Genomic DNA, 21454 nt, shown 5'->3' with positions numbered 1-21454 from the left:
TATATATGGGCATATATATATAGTTCTATTGGACAAGTATATAGCATATATGTAATGTTTAAGGCATGTATGGGGACTATTTGTTTTGGAGATATCAAAACTTATCCTGTAGGTACAATATTTACGTAACTTGGTATTTTGAGCGAGATTTATGACTAAATGGGCCAAGGGGGAATGAACATATTGATGAATGTGATAAAATATATGTTGGTGAATGTGAGCCTTTATATCAGATGTGATCATTATAGATGCTTCCGGTACAATGCCGGTTGAGGTTGAGTGTGTAGTGTGTAATTGAAGTTATAGATAAAACTACTTAGGTTGCTTTGAATGTCTCAACATTCTTTAGATATAGTTTACAACCTTGTTAAACATTAAGTAAATTCTGAGTTCAGAAATGCAGTGGAACCAATTTATTTTGATATTCTGTTATCCAGAGAATAAAACATCAGTTCAATTATGTAAAATATTAGAATCATGGCTTAATTTCGATATGAAGTCATACTAGTTTATAGATCTGTCCTGTTTCTGAAAAAATTGTTGAATTTCCAATTTTATGGTCTTGGGCTACAAGGATCAAAGTCTCATTATTTCTCCAACACACCACAGGAACAAATGTCTAGTATTTACTGTTATTTGTAAAATTTTATCTTAAAAAAGAAACAAACAAAACAAACAGCATTTGTTACACATTATTAGTTATTTGTTTATGATAAAAATCAAAGGTATTTTTCAACTCTTTGTTTCAAATTTTTTTCTAGGTAATTTCAGGGATAGATTTCTGAAAGTAAAGCTTTATTTAATACATAAGATACTTTACATAATTCATAAAGAAGCAAACAGTATGTTTATGGAAAGATACAATTAGAAGTATGAAAGAGTTGCCTATATATAATAGTGACTTGGATTAGTCATTGAACAGACCTTTAATCAACTCCATGAATTTCTTGTAACACGCGACTGAGACTCCTGGATAGAATTTAAAAATCGGTGGATCTAGATTAGGAAAGTAAAGATTTGGCATATACAAGTAAATATAGATTATATTGGCTAAAGACTTGTATATCATTTCAGTAGGCAAACATGTAATGATACCGACAGGCACGTGGAAAATAAGCCATGTACTATGGTTGTGAGTATAGATTTCTTGCTGGTATACATTAATAGCAGTGTTTCTAGGAAAGTGACTTCATACAGTACTAGATACAATATGTTGGTTTATGTGTGCATTGCTTGTGAGAATAAGTATTATAGAGAGATTATTTCAGGAAGGAAAAATCTGCTTTATCATATTGTTGTTCAAGGATCATTGTGTATATTATATTGCTTGTGCGATACTGCTACACATGTGAAAAACAGTACGTATGTACAGGATGTTAAAAATACATTATGTACACACAGACATTACTACAGTACTGCTTGTTAGCTTGACTTATTTTTGTACTGATTAAGACTTTACTGTTTAGTCTGCTTTTATTAGCCCACCATCATGAGATAGTGGGCTGTTCAAATTACTCTATGTCCCTGCTCAGTTGTCCATCTGTCTCTTGAGAAGTACTGGATGGATCTCTCTGCCCATGTGATTTTAAGACTGATCAGAAAATAGAAATTTCCAATAGCTTGTATTGGATTAAAGATTATAACCACTATTTCTTCAGAAGAATGTTCAAACAAATGAGAGAAGAGAAAAGAAGGGAAAAGATTAAACTTTTGAAGAAAAAAAAAATCAAATAATGGTGGACACTAAGATAACCTCTGGGATATGATAAGAAAATGCTTTGAAAAAGAACTTTTTCACTTTTTTATATGATTCAGAAATACTTCAAATTTGGATTGTGTCATAGTAGAAATCAGTGATTTTTGGGATTCAAATTCTCCTGCAACTTGCTCATATTTTGAGAACTTGCTATATCTTTTAGTATTTTGGAATTGGTTTTCTGGACTGGCCTAAAAATTACTTTAAAATGTATCAATAAGTATCCAGTATGATTTTAGATGCATGGAATAATCAGTGAACCATGAAGAAATAGACTTTTGATCTATAGGTTGACATGTATAATTTATTCTGTTGTTGAAAGTCGTAAATGTAGAATGTAATGACCCTTTCCACTGTATACCATCACACTTTATGACAGAAAGACAGAGTTCTGATACAGGACCAAGATGATTATAATCACCTTGAAGACAGGTCATTGCTAGCTGTAATTCTGTGTATAATATGTTTATCTGACAAAGATGTGATAGACCAAGGCAGAGGTGAAAATGTTTGTGAGTGATTTATGTTAGTTCCAGTGGATTATTCGACATAAGATAAAATGTAACGATGTACCATATAATGATTTAAAAGATTGTTTCTGAAATAAGAACTTCAAATATTACAAAAAGTTGACATGAATTGGTGTTTCATTAAAGAAGGCTAGGTGAAAACTAACACAGAACATATAGATGTACACTAGATTTATAACCAGCTTAGATGTTATGAAGTATTTCCAGGTTTTTGTTAAAATTCAGTATGTAAGAGAAGGCAGTACTATGTTGTGTATCTTCACCAGTTTAACAATTTTTATGTGTGTGCTTGTCTTATTTCAGAGATCTGTTATAATCAATATAAATGTACAACTTATATATTCTTTGTATGTTTTTTATAACTTGTGGTTTATGTTTCAGGTTGAGTGATGGTAGACTGCATGAGCCGGGGTCCCCACATAATGTGAGGTGTAGCACGTCATGTCTACCCAGGAACCCAAGCCAGAGGCTTTCAATCCTCTCGACATTCTTGCTACAGCAGCTGCTCTCAAACAAGTCGACAAAGGTCAAGGAGATAAAGGTCACGTAGACAAAGGTCAGGGACACACCATGACTCAGTCATCACCATCCAACAGTGAGGACAATGTTACTGACAATAATGCAGATGCCAAAACCAGTAGTGAAAACAGCAAAAATGGAAATAATGGTGTACACATGAGGAAAATCAGAGTGCTAAAAATAACCTCAGATATAGAAAAAATGTTAGACGAACACAACTATGGAAATTCCCGTAAAAATTACGGAAAACCTTCAGGTTCATGGCCTGAGACAAGTGTTAAGGACAGAAAAGTTATTGTAACAGTGGTGAACGGGACAGGTGATCATACAGTGGTAAAACCTATTGATTCTGTTGATGTGGGGCCTTCAGGGGACGGTGTAAGGGCCTCAGGTGACAGGAAGATGGACAATGAGGGTGACCAGGTGAATCACACTAGTGATACAGGTAACCTGCCAGAGGCCGGCCAAGATAACAAGGCAGAGGGCATTGAGACACATGAGATAAGCTCAGTAAGTGGAGATCACTCCGTCAGTACAGAGATCAATGATAATAGTACAGAGTCTAGCTCAGATAGCACTTCATGTACGTGTACTGATAAAACACAGTGTTCATGTGTGAATAAAAATATACACATAAACACTTCCCCATGTTTAGGTGATGATACCTCATGCATAACGCTGTCCAAACCAGCAGTGGGGCAGGAGTGTTCGTGTGTTAAATCTAATAATGAAAAAGCATCTGAAACAGAACCAGAATCCCCAAGTCATTGTGCTGTAATAGACAATCAACCTGGATGTGACAATAAACAAGTTGAACCAATATCTGTGAATAACTCAGGTGTGTCAAACTGTGATACAGGTAGCCAAGGTGATGCTACCACAGATCTCACTGCCTGTCAGCTGGAGGTGAACAGTACATCCAATACACTGGTAAACCTTGGAGCTTCAAAAACAAAAAGTCACATTCGCATGGTTTCTCACACCATGCCAAACCCAGAGACCAAACTCCGTCAACCTCAGACTCTGGTGATAAACATCAACCACAACAAGCAGACTGCCCAATCAGATATTGGTTATTTATCTTCCAAGGCAGACGACTCTTTAGTGACCAGCTCATTATCTAATTCTAAGGATCTGTGTGTGGAGACTAGTGACAATTGTCCTGGAGAATCTGGGTCTGATAAACTGAAAGATCATGATGAAATGAAAGACATATGTAGTGCAGACTTTCAGACAGCCAGTGTATCACCAGTTCAGACATCTGCTGGGCAAGTCTCCATGTCACAATCTACCTTTGTAGAACAAGATCAGGTGTTGGAATCAGATATGGTGGCAAAATACAGCAGTGTTGCTCAGGAAGGAGAAAGTTGTGATGATAATGTAATTTGTGAAAAAGAAATACCGCAAATTGGAGATGATAAGCTTTGTTGTAAAAAGCCTATAGCTTCTACATCATCACTGGAAAATGCTAGCAGTCCTGAACTTGTTGATATTCCAGAGCAAGCTTCTGAAAAAATGTTCGAAGAAGAGCTTTTCAAAGAAAGCAATGACAGTAGCGCATTTGATGACCCAGCATTTTCCAATTCTAGTAGTAAAATTTTCTTAAAAACTCAACCTTGTTTAGAAACTCATCAAATAAGTTCATGTTTGAAACCGCTTGTACAATCAGGACGAAGTGATGAAACCAGTTCACCTGCTTCTGCAGATCATTGTTATGCAGGATTATCAGAAAATGTTACAGAACCAAAACCTGTGAGGAAAAGTATAAGGTTACAGTCAGCTGACAGCCTTGTCAGTGATCTATCTCAGGACAGTGGTTTTGTCGAGGTTTCACCAGGGACTCCAAGTGGGAATAAAATGTTTCCAAATAGGCTAAGTGACACACCTGTTGACCAGAAAATGGATAGTGGAAGCTCTGACTCAAGTCCTGAAAATGTAGAAATTAAAGACATTAAAAACTTTCTTGTAACATCAAGCTCTGCTAGTATTTTAAGCCAAGATCTTAGCGACGTCAACAAAACACGAGATGCTATCATTGCGTTGATGCAGCAGTCATCTTCAGACAATGGAGTGACAAACTTGCATCCAGTACCAGTGACACCTATCAAGTCTAACAAGGTATCAATTCCAAACAAAAATGTGTCTCCGAAAGTAGGGAAGTACCGTATTGGAACATTTGGATCTGTAAGTAATTCAGCTATGGGACTTGAGTCACCTAAGAAAAGACAGTCAGCACAGGTGATCACTGCAAAGCAGTCATCTAAGGACTTAGCAAACTGTACAAAATCACTACTAGGTAAAATCAACGCATCAGGAAGGTCTATGATGCCATGTATTGTAACTAGTGCTAATAATGGACCACAGGTAACAATTCAGGATTCATCAGTTTCTGTTGAATCTCTGGATATCTGGAAAGGACATGTGGAGCATGATCATGATTACTGCCTCCCACCTGAGGCAGAATCCTCCAGCCCACACCTCATGGCAAAATTGTTAAAGGATACCTCCATGAAGAATGTTTTAAAATGCGGTGGAAGAGATAAGAGAACAGAATCTAGTGAGTCTAATGGTAGTACTAGTAAACGACCAAGGAGAGTGAGTCTATCTGGTCGACCAGACTTACCTCGCAGTAGTAGTGCAGAGTTATCATCCCCTAGCAGTCTGTCAAGTTCTCCAGTTGATTTTCCAGTTGTACAACCACATATGACAGCAAGACAAAGAGCTAAGGCAGAAAAGGCAGCAGAATATGTCAAAATGGGTAACTCAGACTCAAAGTTAAAAATTACTGGTAAATTCCAGGATGACTACATTTACTTTCTTAATACAAAAGTGCGCAGTAGGCGAAGGACAAATAGTCAAGATTTGCCACCACAGTTACCTCCTGATAGGATTGTTGTACCAACTCCTAAACCTGGTGACATAGTGGTACCCCATTTAACTGATGCAGACCTTGAGGCCATAAGACTTGGAAAACATGCTTCAATCAAATCTGCAGCTTCATCATCTGGATTAGGAGGTCTACCTGTGTCTGCCTCTTCATCTCAAAGTCTGAAACAGATACAGTCCTCACCTTCTATCATGGTGACCGCTCCTCCCGTATCGGAGACCACAAAATCTAGTGTGTCATCTACTGGTCCCATGTCTGATGAAGAAAGTAAGATCATCAATACCATTTTGAGTATGGAAACAGGTGAGAGTACAAGCACTACATCTTCCTCAAGTATAGTTCCAGATGTAGGAACAGAGGTCCCTAGCTTGTCCCTTCCAAATTCTGATAGTTTTAACTTCCTACCGGAGCAAATGAACCTGACTCCGGAGCAATATGAAATCTTGTACAGTGCTATGGATGAAGTACAAGGGTTTGATGACTTGGACTGTGGCCCTTCTTCTCCCACATCGCAGTCTGAAATTTCCGAGGATACAACCACACCTACAGAGCCCATGTGTCCACAAAGCAGACCAACACAAGTTCTGGCTGCTAACCCAGAGCATTCATTGCAAGGCGGGCTGGATACTTCAACATTACCCAACCAAGGACAGAAGGTTCCAATGAAATGTTCTACCACAGTTGACAATCCTGTCCCATCCACTTCACAAACAGGTAAGGTCATCCAAATATGGATTCGTTTAAAACCATACATTATCAAAATTAAGCCTCAATTAGAAGTCAGATCACAGGAATTGGATGTTCTATTTGTGAAATATAGCTATTATACCACCAGAACTTCATACCTAGAGCATCCAATTCCTGTGGTTAACATAGCTCTATCATCAGATTTAATTTAGTTAGCTACCACTAAAGAATCCCAAATTGTCTCCAATACTGCAAGTGTAATTATGTTGATCAGTTATTCCTTATATATGAATACAGGTTTTCCTAAACAGCCCATTGTATGTGAAAGGTCATAATCGCTAATAGATATACTGGAAAATGTGCTTTGTTACTTGAACCTGTAAACAAATTCTAAAGCAGAACATTGTGAACAAAGAATTTAATATAATATATTTTCTCAGAGAAATTTTTCCTTTAGAAAAAAGTCAAATTTTTTTTTTAAAAATTCAAATTTTACAAATGTGTATATGAAGGACATGTTTATATGACAAGACTTGAAATGTAAATATCTTGATAGCTAGTTCTTGTTCTTCTCTATCCCATATTGACAGCAGCAGAGAAGATCAATTAAATGTTATATAAAATTTGTTGCCCAGTTTATTGAACATGTCAAGTATAGGATAATAATTCAGTAAGAGTGAGGTAAATAGGTCACCTGCGATCAATTCTGATTCAGGTTGAAATGCTTGCAGGTAGAATCAGAGTTAACATATGTCTGGAGGCTATTTTTGTCTAGAAACACGTGTAGTCCTCTATACATATGATGGAAATGAAATGTTGGTCATGTGCTAAGCAGACAAGATTAGCCCTGAGCTCTCTGTATAAGCTCCTTTGGAGTGTAGCTGGATGTAAACACACTATAGCCATTACTCTTAGTATTAGCCATGAGGTTTAGAAAGTAAAGGGTGAAGCTTTGTGTTTGGATAGGTCTTAGTGAGTCTAATTATACAGTACTACATTTAACAGTTGTGGTACTACAACAGTTGTTGTACAGTTGTCCTTGTTTCTGAACACACACTCATACATTACTTAGTATTATAGTCGAAGATAAATGACAAACAATATCATGACAAAGAGGCATAAATGAAATAATCTGGTTTAACAGAAGCCAAGAACTTCCCAATGTCTAGAACAATTTAAAGGTGGTGTGATTTTGAATGAACATTGACAATGAAATCAGAAACATGTCTTTAAAGGACCCTATCTCAATTAAAATGGTAATCTACAGGCGTGTCTGGATTGAAACAAGAGGAAATTCTATATGTATACCATACTAATCCTCATGAAGTCCCTGGGGTCTACACTTTACTTCTTACTCAAAGTCAAATGTAGTCTTATTACAGGATATTGGGATTGGCTTATAATTTTACTAAACAGCAAACTATGAGTTAACGTATTACCAGGCATGTACTTGCAGGAGATAAATACAGGCAATATACACATATTCATCACAAAAATCATCAACATTAAGAATTTTAAAAATTTATAGAAAAGTTGTCACCACCAAATTGACCCAAATATTGTGAACATTCCATGGTTTCCTCATGTTCTGTGCCTGTGGAGAAACGGTACACCTTGAGTGGTGGGAAATTGATTTGGTTTATGCAGATTGGTGGTTAATAGGTCATGGGTGTTGAGTGCCGAGATCGATGTCATGTGATTAGTAATGTATACTGGGGTTTCAGAAGATTAAAATATAAACAAACCCTGTAACAACACATGGGTTTTGTCTTCAACAAGTTATTGATATTACAAACAGTCTTTATAGCTGTAAGTTAGGTTTCAATTTTACAGCCTACTTACTGTTGACTGGAAATTTTTACCTGTCTTCATATTTCCAGTAAACATCTGATACTGGAATAGACAAGACATAATTTTGCACCTTTCAATTAGAAATTGTTTTAACTTACAGATACATGTTGATTTTGTGTATGTTTAGCTCATAAAAAACCCTTTTTAAAGACATAGATGTGCATTTGGATCTCTGGTCATAACATCATGAAATTTCCTATTTAAAATTAGTATCTTCTAAGAATCAGTTTAGTTTAACCTTGATATTATCTAACCTTCATACAAATGAAGACAAAGATGCAAGTCTAAACTGCCTAAAGCAAACAATCTATGGCCATTTAACTATTCAGCTGACAACTTTGTGTTATTATGTTGAAAGATGTATTTTCATATAACTTCAGTAGTGATGTTAGTTATTGCTGCATATTTAAACCCCAAATTAGATTCAGTTACTATCTTTCAGTCCTTATATTTCCAACATATGTGTTTAATATGAAATTATAGTGTCCATTATTTATTATGTTGATGACGAGTGTCCATTTTTTCTGTTAACCATGATTCTGTTTGTATTCAGTGTCCAGTGTACTTACAACTTGAAACTCCTCCTTGGCCACTGGACTTCATGTGTCACTTTATTTTCTTGTCTATTTCTAGATTTGTGATATGACTGATAATTGATTTTATTGTTGAACAGATGTTTTTGATATTCTAAGCAGAAATTAAAGAAAGTTAGAACAAGCACATTGATTGTGTTTAAAACAGACTTTATAAGACACGCAATCTCCGCTTCTTGTTGCAGGAAATCTTAATCTGGGTTACCAAACAAAATCGAATGTATTTAATGTTTGGAACGAGAGTTAAGTTTGAAGGATTTAAATCTTTCTGTGGATCAGAATATAATCTCTTTTGTGTGGGTCATCAGTTTAAACCTGAAGTATCATTGTTGTTGGGTATGTGATCTGCAATTCATTGATTAAAGAATACTGATTTTATGTGTTTGAAGGAGAGAAATTCGTGACTAAGACAGCATTGTTCATTAAGTTTGAAGTATTCATTTACTGCAACCGAGCCCATATAAGTGTATCTGGGTGCATTTGATATTATTCAAGGAAGTTGATAACCAGTAGCTATGTATAGAGGGATTGGGTGAAACAAGTCTCCAGTTACATGGTCACAACCAGTTGAAAACAGGATTGTTGAAGTTTAAGGTGTTGGAACAGAACCAAGGAGTGCATAAGTTTAAATAACAACAAGTTTGTAAGATTTGTAAAATTTGTAAACAACTACATTGTCATACTGGTAAATGATGGGTTGACTTGAGTCCTTCATTAAAAGATCTATACACACTTTACCGTGCTGTAAACTATAATTTGATTTATAAACTTACAATGTTGTTGGCGTATATTCTGTACGAGCAGAAGTAAATTATGCTTCCCCTAGAGGTATTTCTATAGCAGAATTATATCGGAAAAACAGAGTTAATCTTTTTCTCATTATTCAGTTTGGCGAAGATTACTTTTTCTGGACATAACACACTGACAAAATCAAATAAGGAATATCCACAACCTGTAGTAAATGTGAAGAAGACTTCCAATAGATATATAATAGGAAAACTGAATGTGGAAAGTCAAAGGAGATTCTTAATTACTGCCTTTAATTGTAGGGGTTAATTAGGAAATAGATTGGTTCACTGGGAAAATACTTGTTTATTGAATGGCTTGTATATGGTTAATAATTATTTTTTTTGTAAATGTATCTACCCTTGTAAAGTTGTAAGTACATATATTGTCTATATCTAGCTATAGTTGCCTTGTAATCTTCCCTCCCACACACTTTTTGATAATAAAAGTAACAATGCCCATGGCCTTGTTGATTTATATACACTATGCTATTAAATGTAAGCTGGTTAATAGCAGATATTGCTCATTTGTAATGGTTGAATACCTGTATGCTGACACAGGATTGATGTTTACCTGGTGTATCAGCTGTCAGGTTGATGTATAACAAACAGGTGTGATTTATCACTGATACATGTAGCCAACATGGTAGATTTATTGTTGTGTACACAGGGGTCAGACTAGACAGGTTTTTGTTGTACATTTAGTACAGAGATCAGACTAGTCAGGTTTCTGTTATACCATAAATACAGAGGTCAGACTAGACAGGTTTTTGTTGTACAGTTAGTACAGAGGTCAGACCACCCAGGTGTTTGTTGTACATTTAGTACAGTGGTCAGACTAGTCAGGTTTCTGTTGTACCATAAATACAGAGGTCAGACCAGTCAGGTGTTTGTTGAACAGTATATGTAGTGGTCTGACTAGTCAGGATTTTTTTTTGTACAGTTAATATAGAGGTCAGACTAATCAGGTTTTTGTTGTACAGTTAATACAGAGGTCAGACTAGTCAGGTTTCTGTTGTACCATAAATACAGAGGTCAAACTTGTCATGTTTTTTTTTTTTTTTTGTACAGTCAATACAGAGGTCAAATTTGTCAAGTTTTTTTGTACAGTTAATACAGAGGTCAAACTTGTCACGTTTTTTTGTACAGTTAATACAGAGGTCTAACTTGTCACGTTTTTTATTGTACAGTTAATACAGAAGTCAGATTAGTGGGGTGTTTAGTGTACTGTTAATGCAGTGGTCTGGTCAACACATTTCTAGAGGTTCTTTTCTTTTGTTACGAACTTAATGATAAATCTCTCACTTACCCTGTCAGCTATGTATAAGGGGAGAGAAGTAGTGATCTAGCTGCGGTGTATTAGGTACAAGGTAGTCACTAGTTCTACACAAACACTCCAGTATGCATATTTGCCTTTGGCAGTATAGCTTTAGACCTCTTGAATATTGATGTACATTGTATAGATTTCATAGAAATTGGCTTGGGGGAGTGGGTGGTTGGTTCAAACCTGGTTTACTACACAATCTATTGTATGAGAAGCTTGTGGAATGAAGCTTTATCTTCACATGTGATTGTTAGAAATTGAAATACTGAATGAATTTTAGTAAAAGGAAAATTTTAATTTTCAAGATACTTGAAAAAACTATAAGTTCTATCAAGATAATTTGATATTGGTTTCCTCATGTAAAATTGGAAATGGGCATCCATTATATTAGATATGCTATGCAAACATTTATCTGACCTAGAATGGAAAAAAAAATCTGATAGTTCTATAGATGATGCTAATCTGCTCTATTCATAAAGCTAACACACAACTGAACTTTAAACAACATGATTAGCTCTTTGAGGGATGATTGAGAGATAATATCATGTATACTGTTAGCACACACAATACAGCATTGGTCATGGTATAAGCTCCACCATTACTAAACACCAGTTCAATCAAGCTCCCTTTACAAGGTAATGCCAGACTTAAGAGCGTTTTAAATACCTGATGATTAGCCTGTCCCTACCCCTTCTCTGACCTGTCAGGCATTTATTGCTGCTGTAATTGGCCCTAACTATGTTTTTCCTATAGTCATGCTAGGTTAGCGTTCCAATGATTGGTCTTGACAAAGAGTCCATATGTTTATACCAGTTCAAGCATGGACAGACTACACCAAAATCATATTCACAGACTTCTAAATTATGAACACCTAATTGTGGTTATCTTCAGTGATTGTAAATATATGTATATATAAACTGCAACAGATCTGTACAACATATGCATCTGGTGCATCTTCTTACAGTCTATATCCTGACTTGTAGACAGAAGTGCATATAGACAATATGATTGCTAGTTTCTGAAGATTGATGAGCTGTATTGCTAGTTGGCTTATTTACTGTGAAAAGAAATTTTTCAGCTAAGAAAGTTTTCCATGTGAAAGAAGAAGAAAAATGAGATGTAGTTTTCAGATTCCTACAATTTCAAACTTAGCTTCAAGCACATATCTTATATTTAAATGAGAGTTTTATGCAGATGAATGTTTTCTGTGTCGTTGTTACTAGATATATATTAAGATAGATTGATGGTACAACCCTGAAGGTAGTTGTATTGGTTATATACTGGAGTTTGTGATCATGTATAAGACGAGATGGTACAGACATAAACTGGAGTGATAAAGGCTGCTGCAATCAATACAGTATTTGGGTACTGGCTAGCCTGTATCCTTTGTGGTAACAGGACATTGATTGCTAGCTAAAGGTTGTCTAAAGGCCACCACTTCCGAGAGGCAAACCTGCTTTGTGTTTAAATTTTATCCTGCTTAGTTCTGTGGTTCCTTGTAATAGTTTGTGGTTTTAAAGACTTGCTGGTTACATTTGAATTTAGAATAATTGACAGAACTGTATATGGTCTTCATCCACACCAAAATCAGTAAACTAACTTCTTTATCAACCCAGTGTTTAGTGTGCTAACTACTTTGTTTTTTATGTGTTCAGGTATCGACTAGGTTTGATTTTTTTCTCCTGGTAAGTGCATGGTGAGCTTTTAAAAAAGCTAGGTATAGGGCTGCACTTCATGATGGTATAACATGAGAAAGTTTCCAATCAGGATTGAAGAAGAATATAAGGTTTTCAATTACTATTGTATTGAAACAAATTTTCTTTGTTGCTCTGGGACAGTGCCTTTGACAATTCTTTTTGGTACAGGTGGGAAATTCTATCTGCTGATCTTACTACCTGCCAATGTTGACAGGCAAACCTGCCTCATTTTTAATATTAAAAATACTTCTATGTCATAGATGTTCTACTGCCTTATTTTTCGTAAAAAAATGATGGCATTCATAAACCATTAAACTGATCTATTGCTGTATAAAATAATCAAAATTAATGAAGAATATAGTGACCTTTACTGTTAATAAAGGGAGCATACTGGATAGTATCAGTAGAGCATTATATTAAATATACAGATTTCATTAATTACACCCATCTGGAAGGGGGAGGGGGAACCATATTTTCTCCAGGGAAGTCTATATGTTATCTGATACAAAATACTCTGAATCGAAAACATGGAAATGAAAAGAGATCTTTTTGTAGTTAAAAAGTATTCACTGAACAAAATCAATATGTGTTGCCCTCAATGCACTCGTAGAATATAAAAGTATGAAATTAAAGCCATATTATCAGTGGGAATGATTAAAAAAAATCATAAAACATAAAAATATTATATTTGGTGTAGCTGTGAAAGTATTCTTAAAGAAGATCTTTATTGCATTTATTCCACAGATTCGCTAGAGCCAGCCTGTGAAAGTCAACCTAAAGTAGTCGTCCCTAACCTTGTAAGTGAACCACCAAGCCAGAATTTAGTGAAATGTGAAGACAAACCACTCACAGTGAAGACATTGTTACAGGCAAATGGAGCTGCCAAGTCTCTCCTACAGTCAGGCAATACTTCAGAGAGATCACGAACAGGACAACATTCTACACTGACGAATATGGGTCCAGCCACCACTGTCCAGTCTTTGTTAAAGACTGATCAGTCAAAGTCACTTCTAACATCAGACATTCCCGGTCCCAGCTCTGTCAGTAGCATTCAGGATCTTGCATTTACTTCCTTGGATAAATCTTCAACACAGGACCTCCCTTTTACCTCCCTTGAAAAGTCGTCATTAGATCTCTTTGAAAATGACCTTAAATTGTTTCCGGATTCAACGGTCCCTGACAACTCTAGTCCTTCTACCATTCCACCCACTGTGTCCCCAGCACCCCCTGCCACAGACTACAGTGCCCCCTGGATTGTTACTGTTAGTATGTTCTGGAATGATTTACCTGCAATTATGATTGATAATTTACCATTTGTTCGTTTGGTAGATATTCATAAACAAATCTTGCCAGCGAAAGATACAGGAATTCTGAAAAAGAGGTGTCAACTACTAGGAATTTATGTAGGTAACTGCTCAGAAATGCAGCGCTACTTCCTTGTTCAGTATGGCAAGGCATTTAACTCCAAAAGCACCTTGATTGTGGGCAAAAACGATGCCAAGATGTTGATAGGATACTATGTTAACCCTGTTCCCAAAACTTCACGAGGAGAGGAATCGCTGGTAGGCCGCAGTGTGGAGGACCGTGTGGGACCATCAAGGTTCTCCAAGGTCAGAGGAGGAGCCAAGGTCAAGGACCACATTGCAGAGCCAAGGTAAACAACACATCCAGTCCAATGTTTCTTGCATGCTGTTTCATGATATGCCCCAGTAAATAACTCCTTATGCTTTTATGATTTTTAAACATGGGGGAAATAGGTCAATGCTGTTTGTGTAAAATGAACCTCTTTCAGTCTTTGCTATCTGAAAGTCTCTGTAGGATATCTTCAACAATATTTTGAGACATGATTATAAACAATATTTGTTTAATTTTTAGATAGTACTGGGTGTACTGAACTGGCCATGTCTACGTTAGCTGATAGGGTTTTATGTATCAGTATAGATGTACTTGAATGGAAATTGTATGAACTAATGGACGGTGTTATGTGTTGTAGTCCAGGACTAGTAGACAGTGTTATATATTGTAGTCCAGGACTAGTAGACAGTGTTGTATCTTGTAGTCCAGGACTAGTAGACAGTGTTATATGTTGTAGTCCAGGACTTCTAGACAGTGTTATATGTTGTAGTTCAGGACTAGTAGACAGTGTTATATGTTGTAGTCCAGGACTAGTAGACAGTGTTATATGTTGTAGTCCAGGTCTAGAAGACAGTGTTAAATTTTGTAGTCCAGGACTAGAATACAGTGTTATATCTTGTAGTCCAGGACTAGTAGACAGTGTTATATGTTGTAGTCCAGGACTAGAAGACAGTGTTAAATTTTGTAGTCCAGGACTAGTAGACAGTGTTATATGTTGTAGTCCAGGACTAGAAGACAGTGTTAAATTTTGTAGTCCAGGACTAGAATACAATGTTATTTGTTGTAGTCCAGGACTAGTAGACAGTGTTGGATGTTGTAGTCCAGGACTAGTAGACAGTGTTATATGTTGTAGTCCAGGACTTGTAGACAGTGTTATATGTTGTAGTCCAGGACTAGAAGACAGTGTTAAATTTTGTAGTCCAGGACTAGAATACAGTGTTATTTGTTGTAGTCCAGGACTAGTAGACAGTGTTAAATTTTGTAGTCCAGGACTAGAATACAGTGTTGGATGTTGTAGTCCAGGACTAGTAGACAGTGTTATATGTTGTAGTCCAGGACTAGTAGACAGTGTTATATATTGTAGTCCAGGACTTGTAGACAGTGTTATATGTTGTAGTCCAGGACTAGAAGACAGTGTTAAATTTTGTAGTCCAGGACTAGAATACAGTGTTATTTGTTGTAGTCCAGGACTAGTAGACAGTGTTGGATGTTGTAGTCCAGGACTAGTAGACAATGTTGGATGTTGTAGTCCAGGACTAGTAGACAGTGTTGGATGTTGTAGTCCAGGACTAGTAGACAGTGTTATATGTTGTAGTCCAGGACTAGAAGACAGTGTTAAATTTTGTAGTCCAGGACTAGAATACAATGTTATTTGTTGTAGTCCAGGACTAGTAGACAGTGTTGGATGTTGTAGTCCAGGACTAGTAGACAGTGTTATATGTTGTAGTCCAGGACTTGTAGACAGTGTTATATGTTGTAGTCCAGGACTAGAAGACAGTGTTAAATTTTGTAGTCCAGGACTAGAATACAGTGTTATTTGTTGTAGTCCAGGACAAGTAGACAGTGTTGGATGTTGTAGTCCAGGACTAGTAGACAGTGTTGGATGTTGTAGTCCAGGACTAGTAGACAGTGTTATATGTTGTAGTCCAGGACTAGTAGACAGTGTTATATATTGTAGTCCAGGACTTGTAGACAGTGTTATATGTTGTAGTCCAGGACTAGAAGACAGTGTTAAATTTTGTAGTCCAGGACTAGAATACAGTGTTATTTGTTGTAGTCCAGGACTAGTAGACAGTGTTGGATGTTGTAGTCCAGGACTAGTAGACAATGTTGGATGTTGTAGTCCAGGACTAGTAGACAGTGTTGGATGTTGTAGTCCAGGACTAGTAGACAGTGTTATATGTTGTAGTCCAGGACTAGTAGACAATGTTGGATGTTGTAGTCCAGGACTTGTAGACAGTGTTATATGTTGTAGTCCAGGACTAGAAGGCAGTGTTATATGTTGTAGTCCGGGACTAGAAGGCAGTGTTCAATTTTGTAGCCCAGGACAAGTAGACAGTGTTGGATGTTGTAGTCCAGGACTAGTAGACAGTGTTTTATGTTGTAGTCCAGGACTAGTAGACAGTGTTATATGTTGAAGTCCAGGACTAGAAGACAGTGTTATATGTTGTAGTTCAGGACTAGAAGGCAGTGTTATATGTTGTAGTTCAGGACTAGTAGACAGTGTTATATGATGTAGTCTATGAATATCTGACAGTATTTTGGTAGATGTTGTAGTCTAGTATTAGTAGACACATATCTGTTCTAGCCATTGACTTGTTCTAGTCATGAATACAAACATGATATGAGCTTGTAGAATAGCTGTGCCCTAGGCTAGATTTTGTCATGTTTGAAAGGTGTACAGGTATCTTTATATAGTGTATCAATCTCATTTCACATTGAAGCAAGTGTGTGATTGTATGTGATCAGAATTTTTATTTAGAATTTTTATGTACATTTAATCATCCTTGCTGTAATAAATAAAATCGTTATTTGTTAGTAGTAATTATTTTACAAAAATTATAAATGTTCTGGGAGAATCTTCAGTATGGTGTGTGTTTCAGGGATAAATGATCCTGATTGTTACACTGTTGTGGTTCTAGTTTTGCCATATGGCTGGTCAGAAAGTAGGTCACGTTTAGGTGCTACATTTCCTGTTAGCTTGTTTTACTAGCCCTACTATAGCTATAGTATCACTGTGTGTCACCAAGTGTGGAGAAGCAATGTGGACAAGAGTAAAGAAATCTTTTGCTTGGAAAAGCACTAGGGTGGATTCGATGTGAACAGAATATAAATATTTCAACCAGTCAAGCATAGAGTTACTTTTACAGAAGGTATTTGGAGGACTGGTAAGCTTGACTTCAGTCCATGAGGCAGAGAGACAGAACTTATGTAGATTTAGGGTGACAATTGTGTATCTGATATCTAATACCAGTCAAACCTTCTTATAAGGCAACTCTAGAGAACATCAAAATGTGGCCTTTACATAAAGCTTCAACTGCTATACATTGTTACATCAGGAAAAGAAACAGTCATTTTAGACAGTTGTGTCTTTATACAGGTTTATGAACAATGACATAGGAATTAAAGTAAGTGGTCTTTATAGACAGGTAGCCTTTACAGGTATAAATTTACATACAATGACCTGCATTATATAGAAACCGAAAAAAGTGGCCTTTATAGATAGATGACTTTTATATGGAGGTAGTCTGTATGACAATTTTCATTGTATTTGAACAAAATGAAGTTTACAGGTATTTCAACACTAATTCCCTTTTAAGGATTGGTAAAATATCTTTTTGGGAAATAATCTACAAAAATTAGTTTTGATAGTTAGTTTTAGATAATAGTAAAATCAAATAATAGTAAGAACAAAGTTTGTATCATTGAGCAGAAAAAAAGAAAGCCTTTAAATGTGATCTTTCTTTCTAAAAAAATTGTTCTGTCCAACAAGTATATCAATATCCACGTTTTAGCAGCTAATGTAAAAATAGATTTACTGTGAATTCATAGCATGTCAGGTTATATAATAAGCCGTGTATTTATAATCAAACAAAGTAGAAATTGATATTCATTGAAACAGGATGTTGTAATTTCCTGTCCAAAAAAGTCCTGTCATAACAGATTCTTCACTGTAGCAGGAGGCTTACCACTAGTTAAGTAGGTCATATCTGTTCACTTGAAAATTACGAGCATAAATATGGCATATATGTTACAGCCAACACTTTTATTAAAGAAACCTTTAAAATTTGTGTGGAGGGTCATGAATGAAGGACTTCACTGGTTTTCTGTAGTTTTACTTTCTTATGCTAGTAATCAAGCTCCAAAAAAAGAGACTGAAGAATTAGGGTAGCAGCAAACATTTTGTATACTTGTAGACACCTGTGTGCTATATCGATTACATCATTATATACACATACATAAATATGACAACCCAAATGGATGTAATAGCTATGTTTAATTTGCCACCATTGAGCAGCAGTTTTTCACTGACTTCTCCAGTAAGTCTGGTCCATGTATACTGTCATAAATAATTTGTGGTTTGTGTGGCTTTCTTGTGACAGATTGTCTCCAGTCAAGATAGGGATGAATATTCATGGATTTTTTGTTATGTATTTCGTATCATACCTACATTGGAGATGCTGTTTACTAGGTCTGGTTACATTTTACTAGCCGGTTAGCTCAATCTGTATTGATTAGGAAAACAATCCTACAGGGAAGAAATCAATAAAAACATGATGTTACAAAACAAAAACATGATTTGGCACTTACTATTTCATCTTTTTTATTTATATTTAAAACTATGTATTTTGTTTTCTTGAGAGTCTATGTTCTCATGCACTTTTGTCTTCTAAATTCCTTTCAATTATTGTGGGGTCCAATCTCTGTATAGACACAACATTGTGACTGCAATAATAAACATGTTGGTAATTAAAAAAGTTAGTTAACATTAGTCGTGAGTTATGTAGAAATGATTGACAAAAAAAACAAATACAATAGTATGGAATTACCGAAAAATAAAGATATACACACTTAAAACATTCCTTAAATATAAATTGGTATTAAAACTTTGTCATGGTCAAATTTGAAATAGGAAAAGCAGCATTAACATTTTTAAAAATGTAGTTTTTTATTTTTAAATACATGTATCATGTAATTTGTATTATTTCAGAATGACATTACAATTAGTATTATATTAGAGTGACAATGTAACTGTATGTTATTTCAGGGTGCTTGAAGTACTTCCAATTCTGTCAGACCCTGTATCAGCACCTGAGGAGAACGATATCCCTGTTAGACCATTACCTCTTCAGGATGTTACTGCAACCAGGACTGCAGTCTCTGCATCATCAACAGCAGATTCAGTGTCAGCTTCTCAACCAGGACGTGTATCACATAGGACCAGACATAAAAAAATTAATTTCCTTGAAATGTTGAAAGGGGATGCCAATAATAATACTAGTTTGGTGGATAATGTGACCCCCCAAGGCTCTTTGCCTGGTTCAGAGGAAAGTGTGTGTGAGGGTACTTCACCTAGTAATGCCACACCATCTGAGGAAAGTATAAACAAGGAAAAGATAGCGAAAAAGAATGTGAATGTAAAAAATATGAAAATATCATCTGGTAAAGTTAAGAATAAGATGGTGGTCAACAGAGATAGGGTTAAGGTCAAAAAGGGCAAGGAGCCAGTATCTGAGGAACAGAGTATGGGGGAGAGTGAATGTGAGAACCGTGTAGAAGAGGAAGAGGAAGAAGTAGTGGAAGGGCTCCGTGAAAAACTTCCATTCTTCATTGGCAAACGAGGGGCTAAGGATAATGATCGCGAACAGATGGCAAAAAAATTAAAAATCATGAAAAGTCGAAAACCTGGGGCTTTAAAAGTAAAGTGGAAGATTTTTGGAAAATCAAATAATGCAAAAAGAGTTGTGTTCAATAAAGGAAACAACAACAAAACTGAGTCACGTGCAGAAATTTTGGCTGTCATTCATAAGGATATGGTGCCAAGAAATGGACACAAGCATAGAATGCAGGCAGGCAATGTGTTTCTGGACCAATACAATAGGAAGGACTCAACCTGCATCAGATGCTGTACATGTAAAAAGTTGCTATCTGTTGATATGTTCCTCATACATCTACATGAAATCGGGGGAAGTGGTAAATTGTTGTCGGTCAGTCAGCCCCAGGTTATATCTCTCAGAGACTCCTACCCATCAGAAACGCAGAAAAGACTTTGGGAGAATTTCCAAAAGAGGAGGCGGTTACACAGTAGTAACAGTGAGCGCTCTAGGAATAGTGCTGTGGAAAGTGTAGACCAGGTACAGCAGGAAATATTACCTGTGCCCAGTAAAAAGGTAGAACAAAGGAAAAAAGTGGTTAGTGAGAGACTGGCAAATCCAGCAAAAGTCACCATACGACACTCTAGTGTTCCTGCCATTCAGGCTCCTGTGACACTTAGTAATGGCAATGTCAGAATTAGTGCTAGAAAACGAAAACAGAAGCAGCTATATCCCATAGAGAACTACAGCTTTTCACGCAAAGGGCACCAGAAAAACCTTCCTATAGATTCAGATGGAGATGAGCCTCTTTCTCCGAATGGACTTGAGGTAAATGTTGATGAAGGTGGCTCTCCCACCAAGATCACGAGACTTCTACCCCCAGTGTTGGAAAATGGTACAAGTGTAGGTGTCGAGAGGGTCGTACCCACTGTCAGCCAAGGGAGTGTTCTAACCCTGGCTAATGGACCGGAAGTGATAAGTTTTACAGCCCTGCAGGAGGATGAGGCTATGGACATGGAATAGATGTGATTGTTTTTTATAGTCTTCTTATTGAGCTGTTTCACATTCAGTTGTAAGTTAGTTCAAATTGACATCACTTGCGACTGGTATTTGTTTCTAATTCCTTGTGTCTATTCAGAACCAAATATCAAGTTTCCTGAAACTCGTCATGTAGCAGTTCAGTATAAATGTGATTTTCAAGTTGCAGTGGGTATGTGTTTATGTAGAAGGGAGCATATACACATAGAATAATGCAATATTTTTTTCAAATCAAGATTAAATTAACATATATGTTCAGTTGGTTATTCTAGAAATCAAATTATGGATTAACGTAATCATTAGTAAGTTTTTGGAGTTAGGTTTGATTGACGCATGTTCAGTTTTGCAACGTTATTTTTGTTCTGATAACACAGTCATATTGATATTGTAAGCCAGTATGACAGACTATTGAATTGTCTTAACATTATAAAAATAAACCGTTTCGTGTTTCCTTTAAAGGCTTTTGTGACATTTTGGTACATGTGCATAACACTGTATATTATGCAGAAAAGTGGTCCAATGTATAGGCAAAAAAGAAACATGAAATTAAATTTATCCCAGCAAGTATTAATTTCTGTGTGACTTGTTTTTATGTAGGAGAAGCCTACTACATGAAGTTAGGGTATGGACTTATTATAGGGCCCTAAGACTTGCAAAGATACTCTTTACTTAAGTCACCCATTACTGTTTAACAAACGAAGTTGGATGGACTTATCACACTACCTCAGGGGGCCAAGACATTATTTCTGTAAGTCAGGGGTTGGACTTATCACAAGACTGTAGTGGTCCAGGCCAAGGGGGAAAATGCATTATTTCAAAATTATACTCAACAGCATT

The 21454-nt window shown here is 36.2% G+C and overlaps 1 protein-coding gene across 1 annotated transcript in view; it reads left to right on the top strand.

The window, feature by feature from the left end:
• Nucleotides 1–21188, top strand: part of LOC132546701 (mucin-2-like) — a 35212-nt gene extending 14024 nt beyond the window's left edge. Inside the window, exons 2-4 of the mRNA XM_060210420.1 lie at nt 2668–6406; nt 13374–14283; nt 19033–21188. Coding sequence (XP_060066403.1) covers nt 2728–6406; nt 13374–14283; nt 19033–20602 — 6159 coding nt within the window. The 5' untranslated portion in view covers nt 2668–2727 and the 3' untranslated portion in view covers nt 20603–21188. The remainder of the gene's footprint in view (nt 1–2667; nt 6407–13373; nt 14284–19032) is intronic.
• Nucleotides 21189–21454: the final 266 nt, after the last annotated feature.

The sequence above is a fragment of the Ylistrum balloti genome, unplaced genomic scaffold, assembly GCF_031769215.1.
Source record: "Ylistrum balloti isolate Yb309-2 unplaced genomic scaffold, AGI_CSIRO_Ybal_v1 Utg369608, whole genome shotgun sequence".
NCBI lineage: Eukaryota > Metazoa > Mollusca > Bivalvia > Pectinida > Pectinidae > Ylistrum > Ylistrum balloti.
The sequence above is the reverse complement of the archived record's forward strand: the minus strand, read 5'-3'. Positions and strand labels throughout refer to the sequence as shown.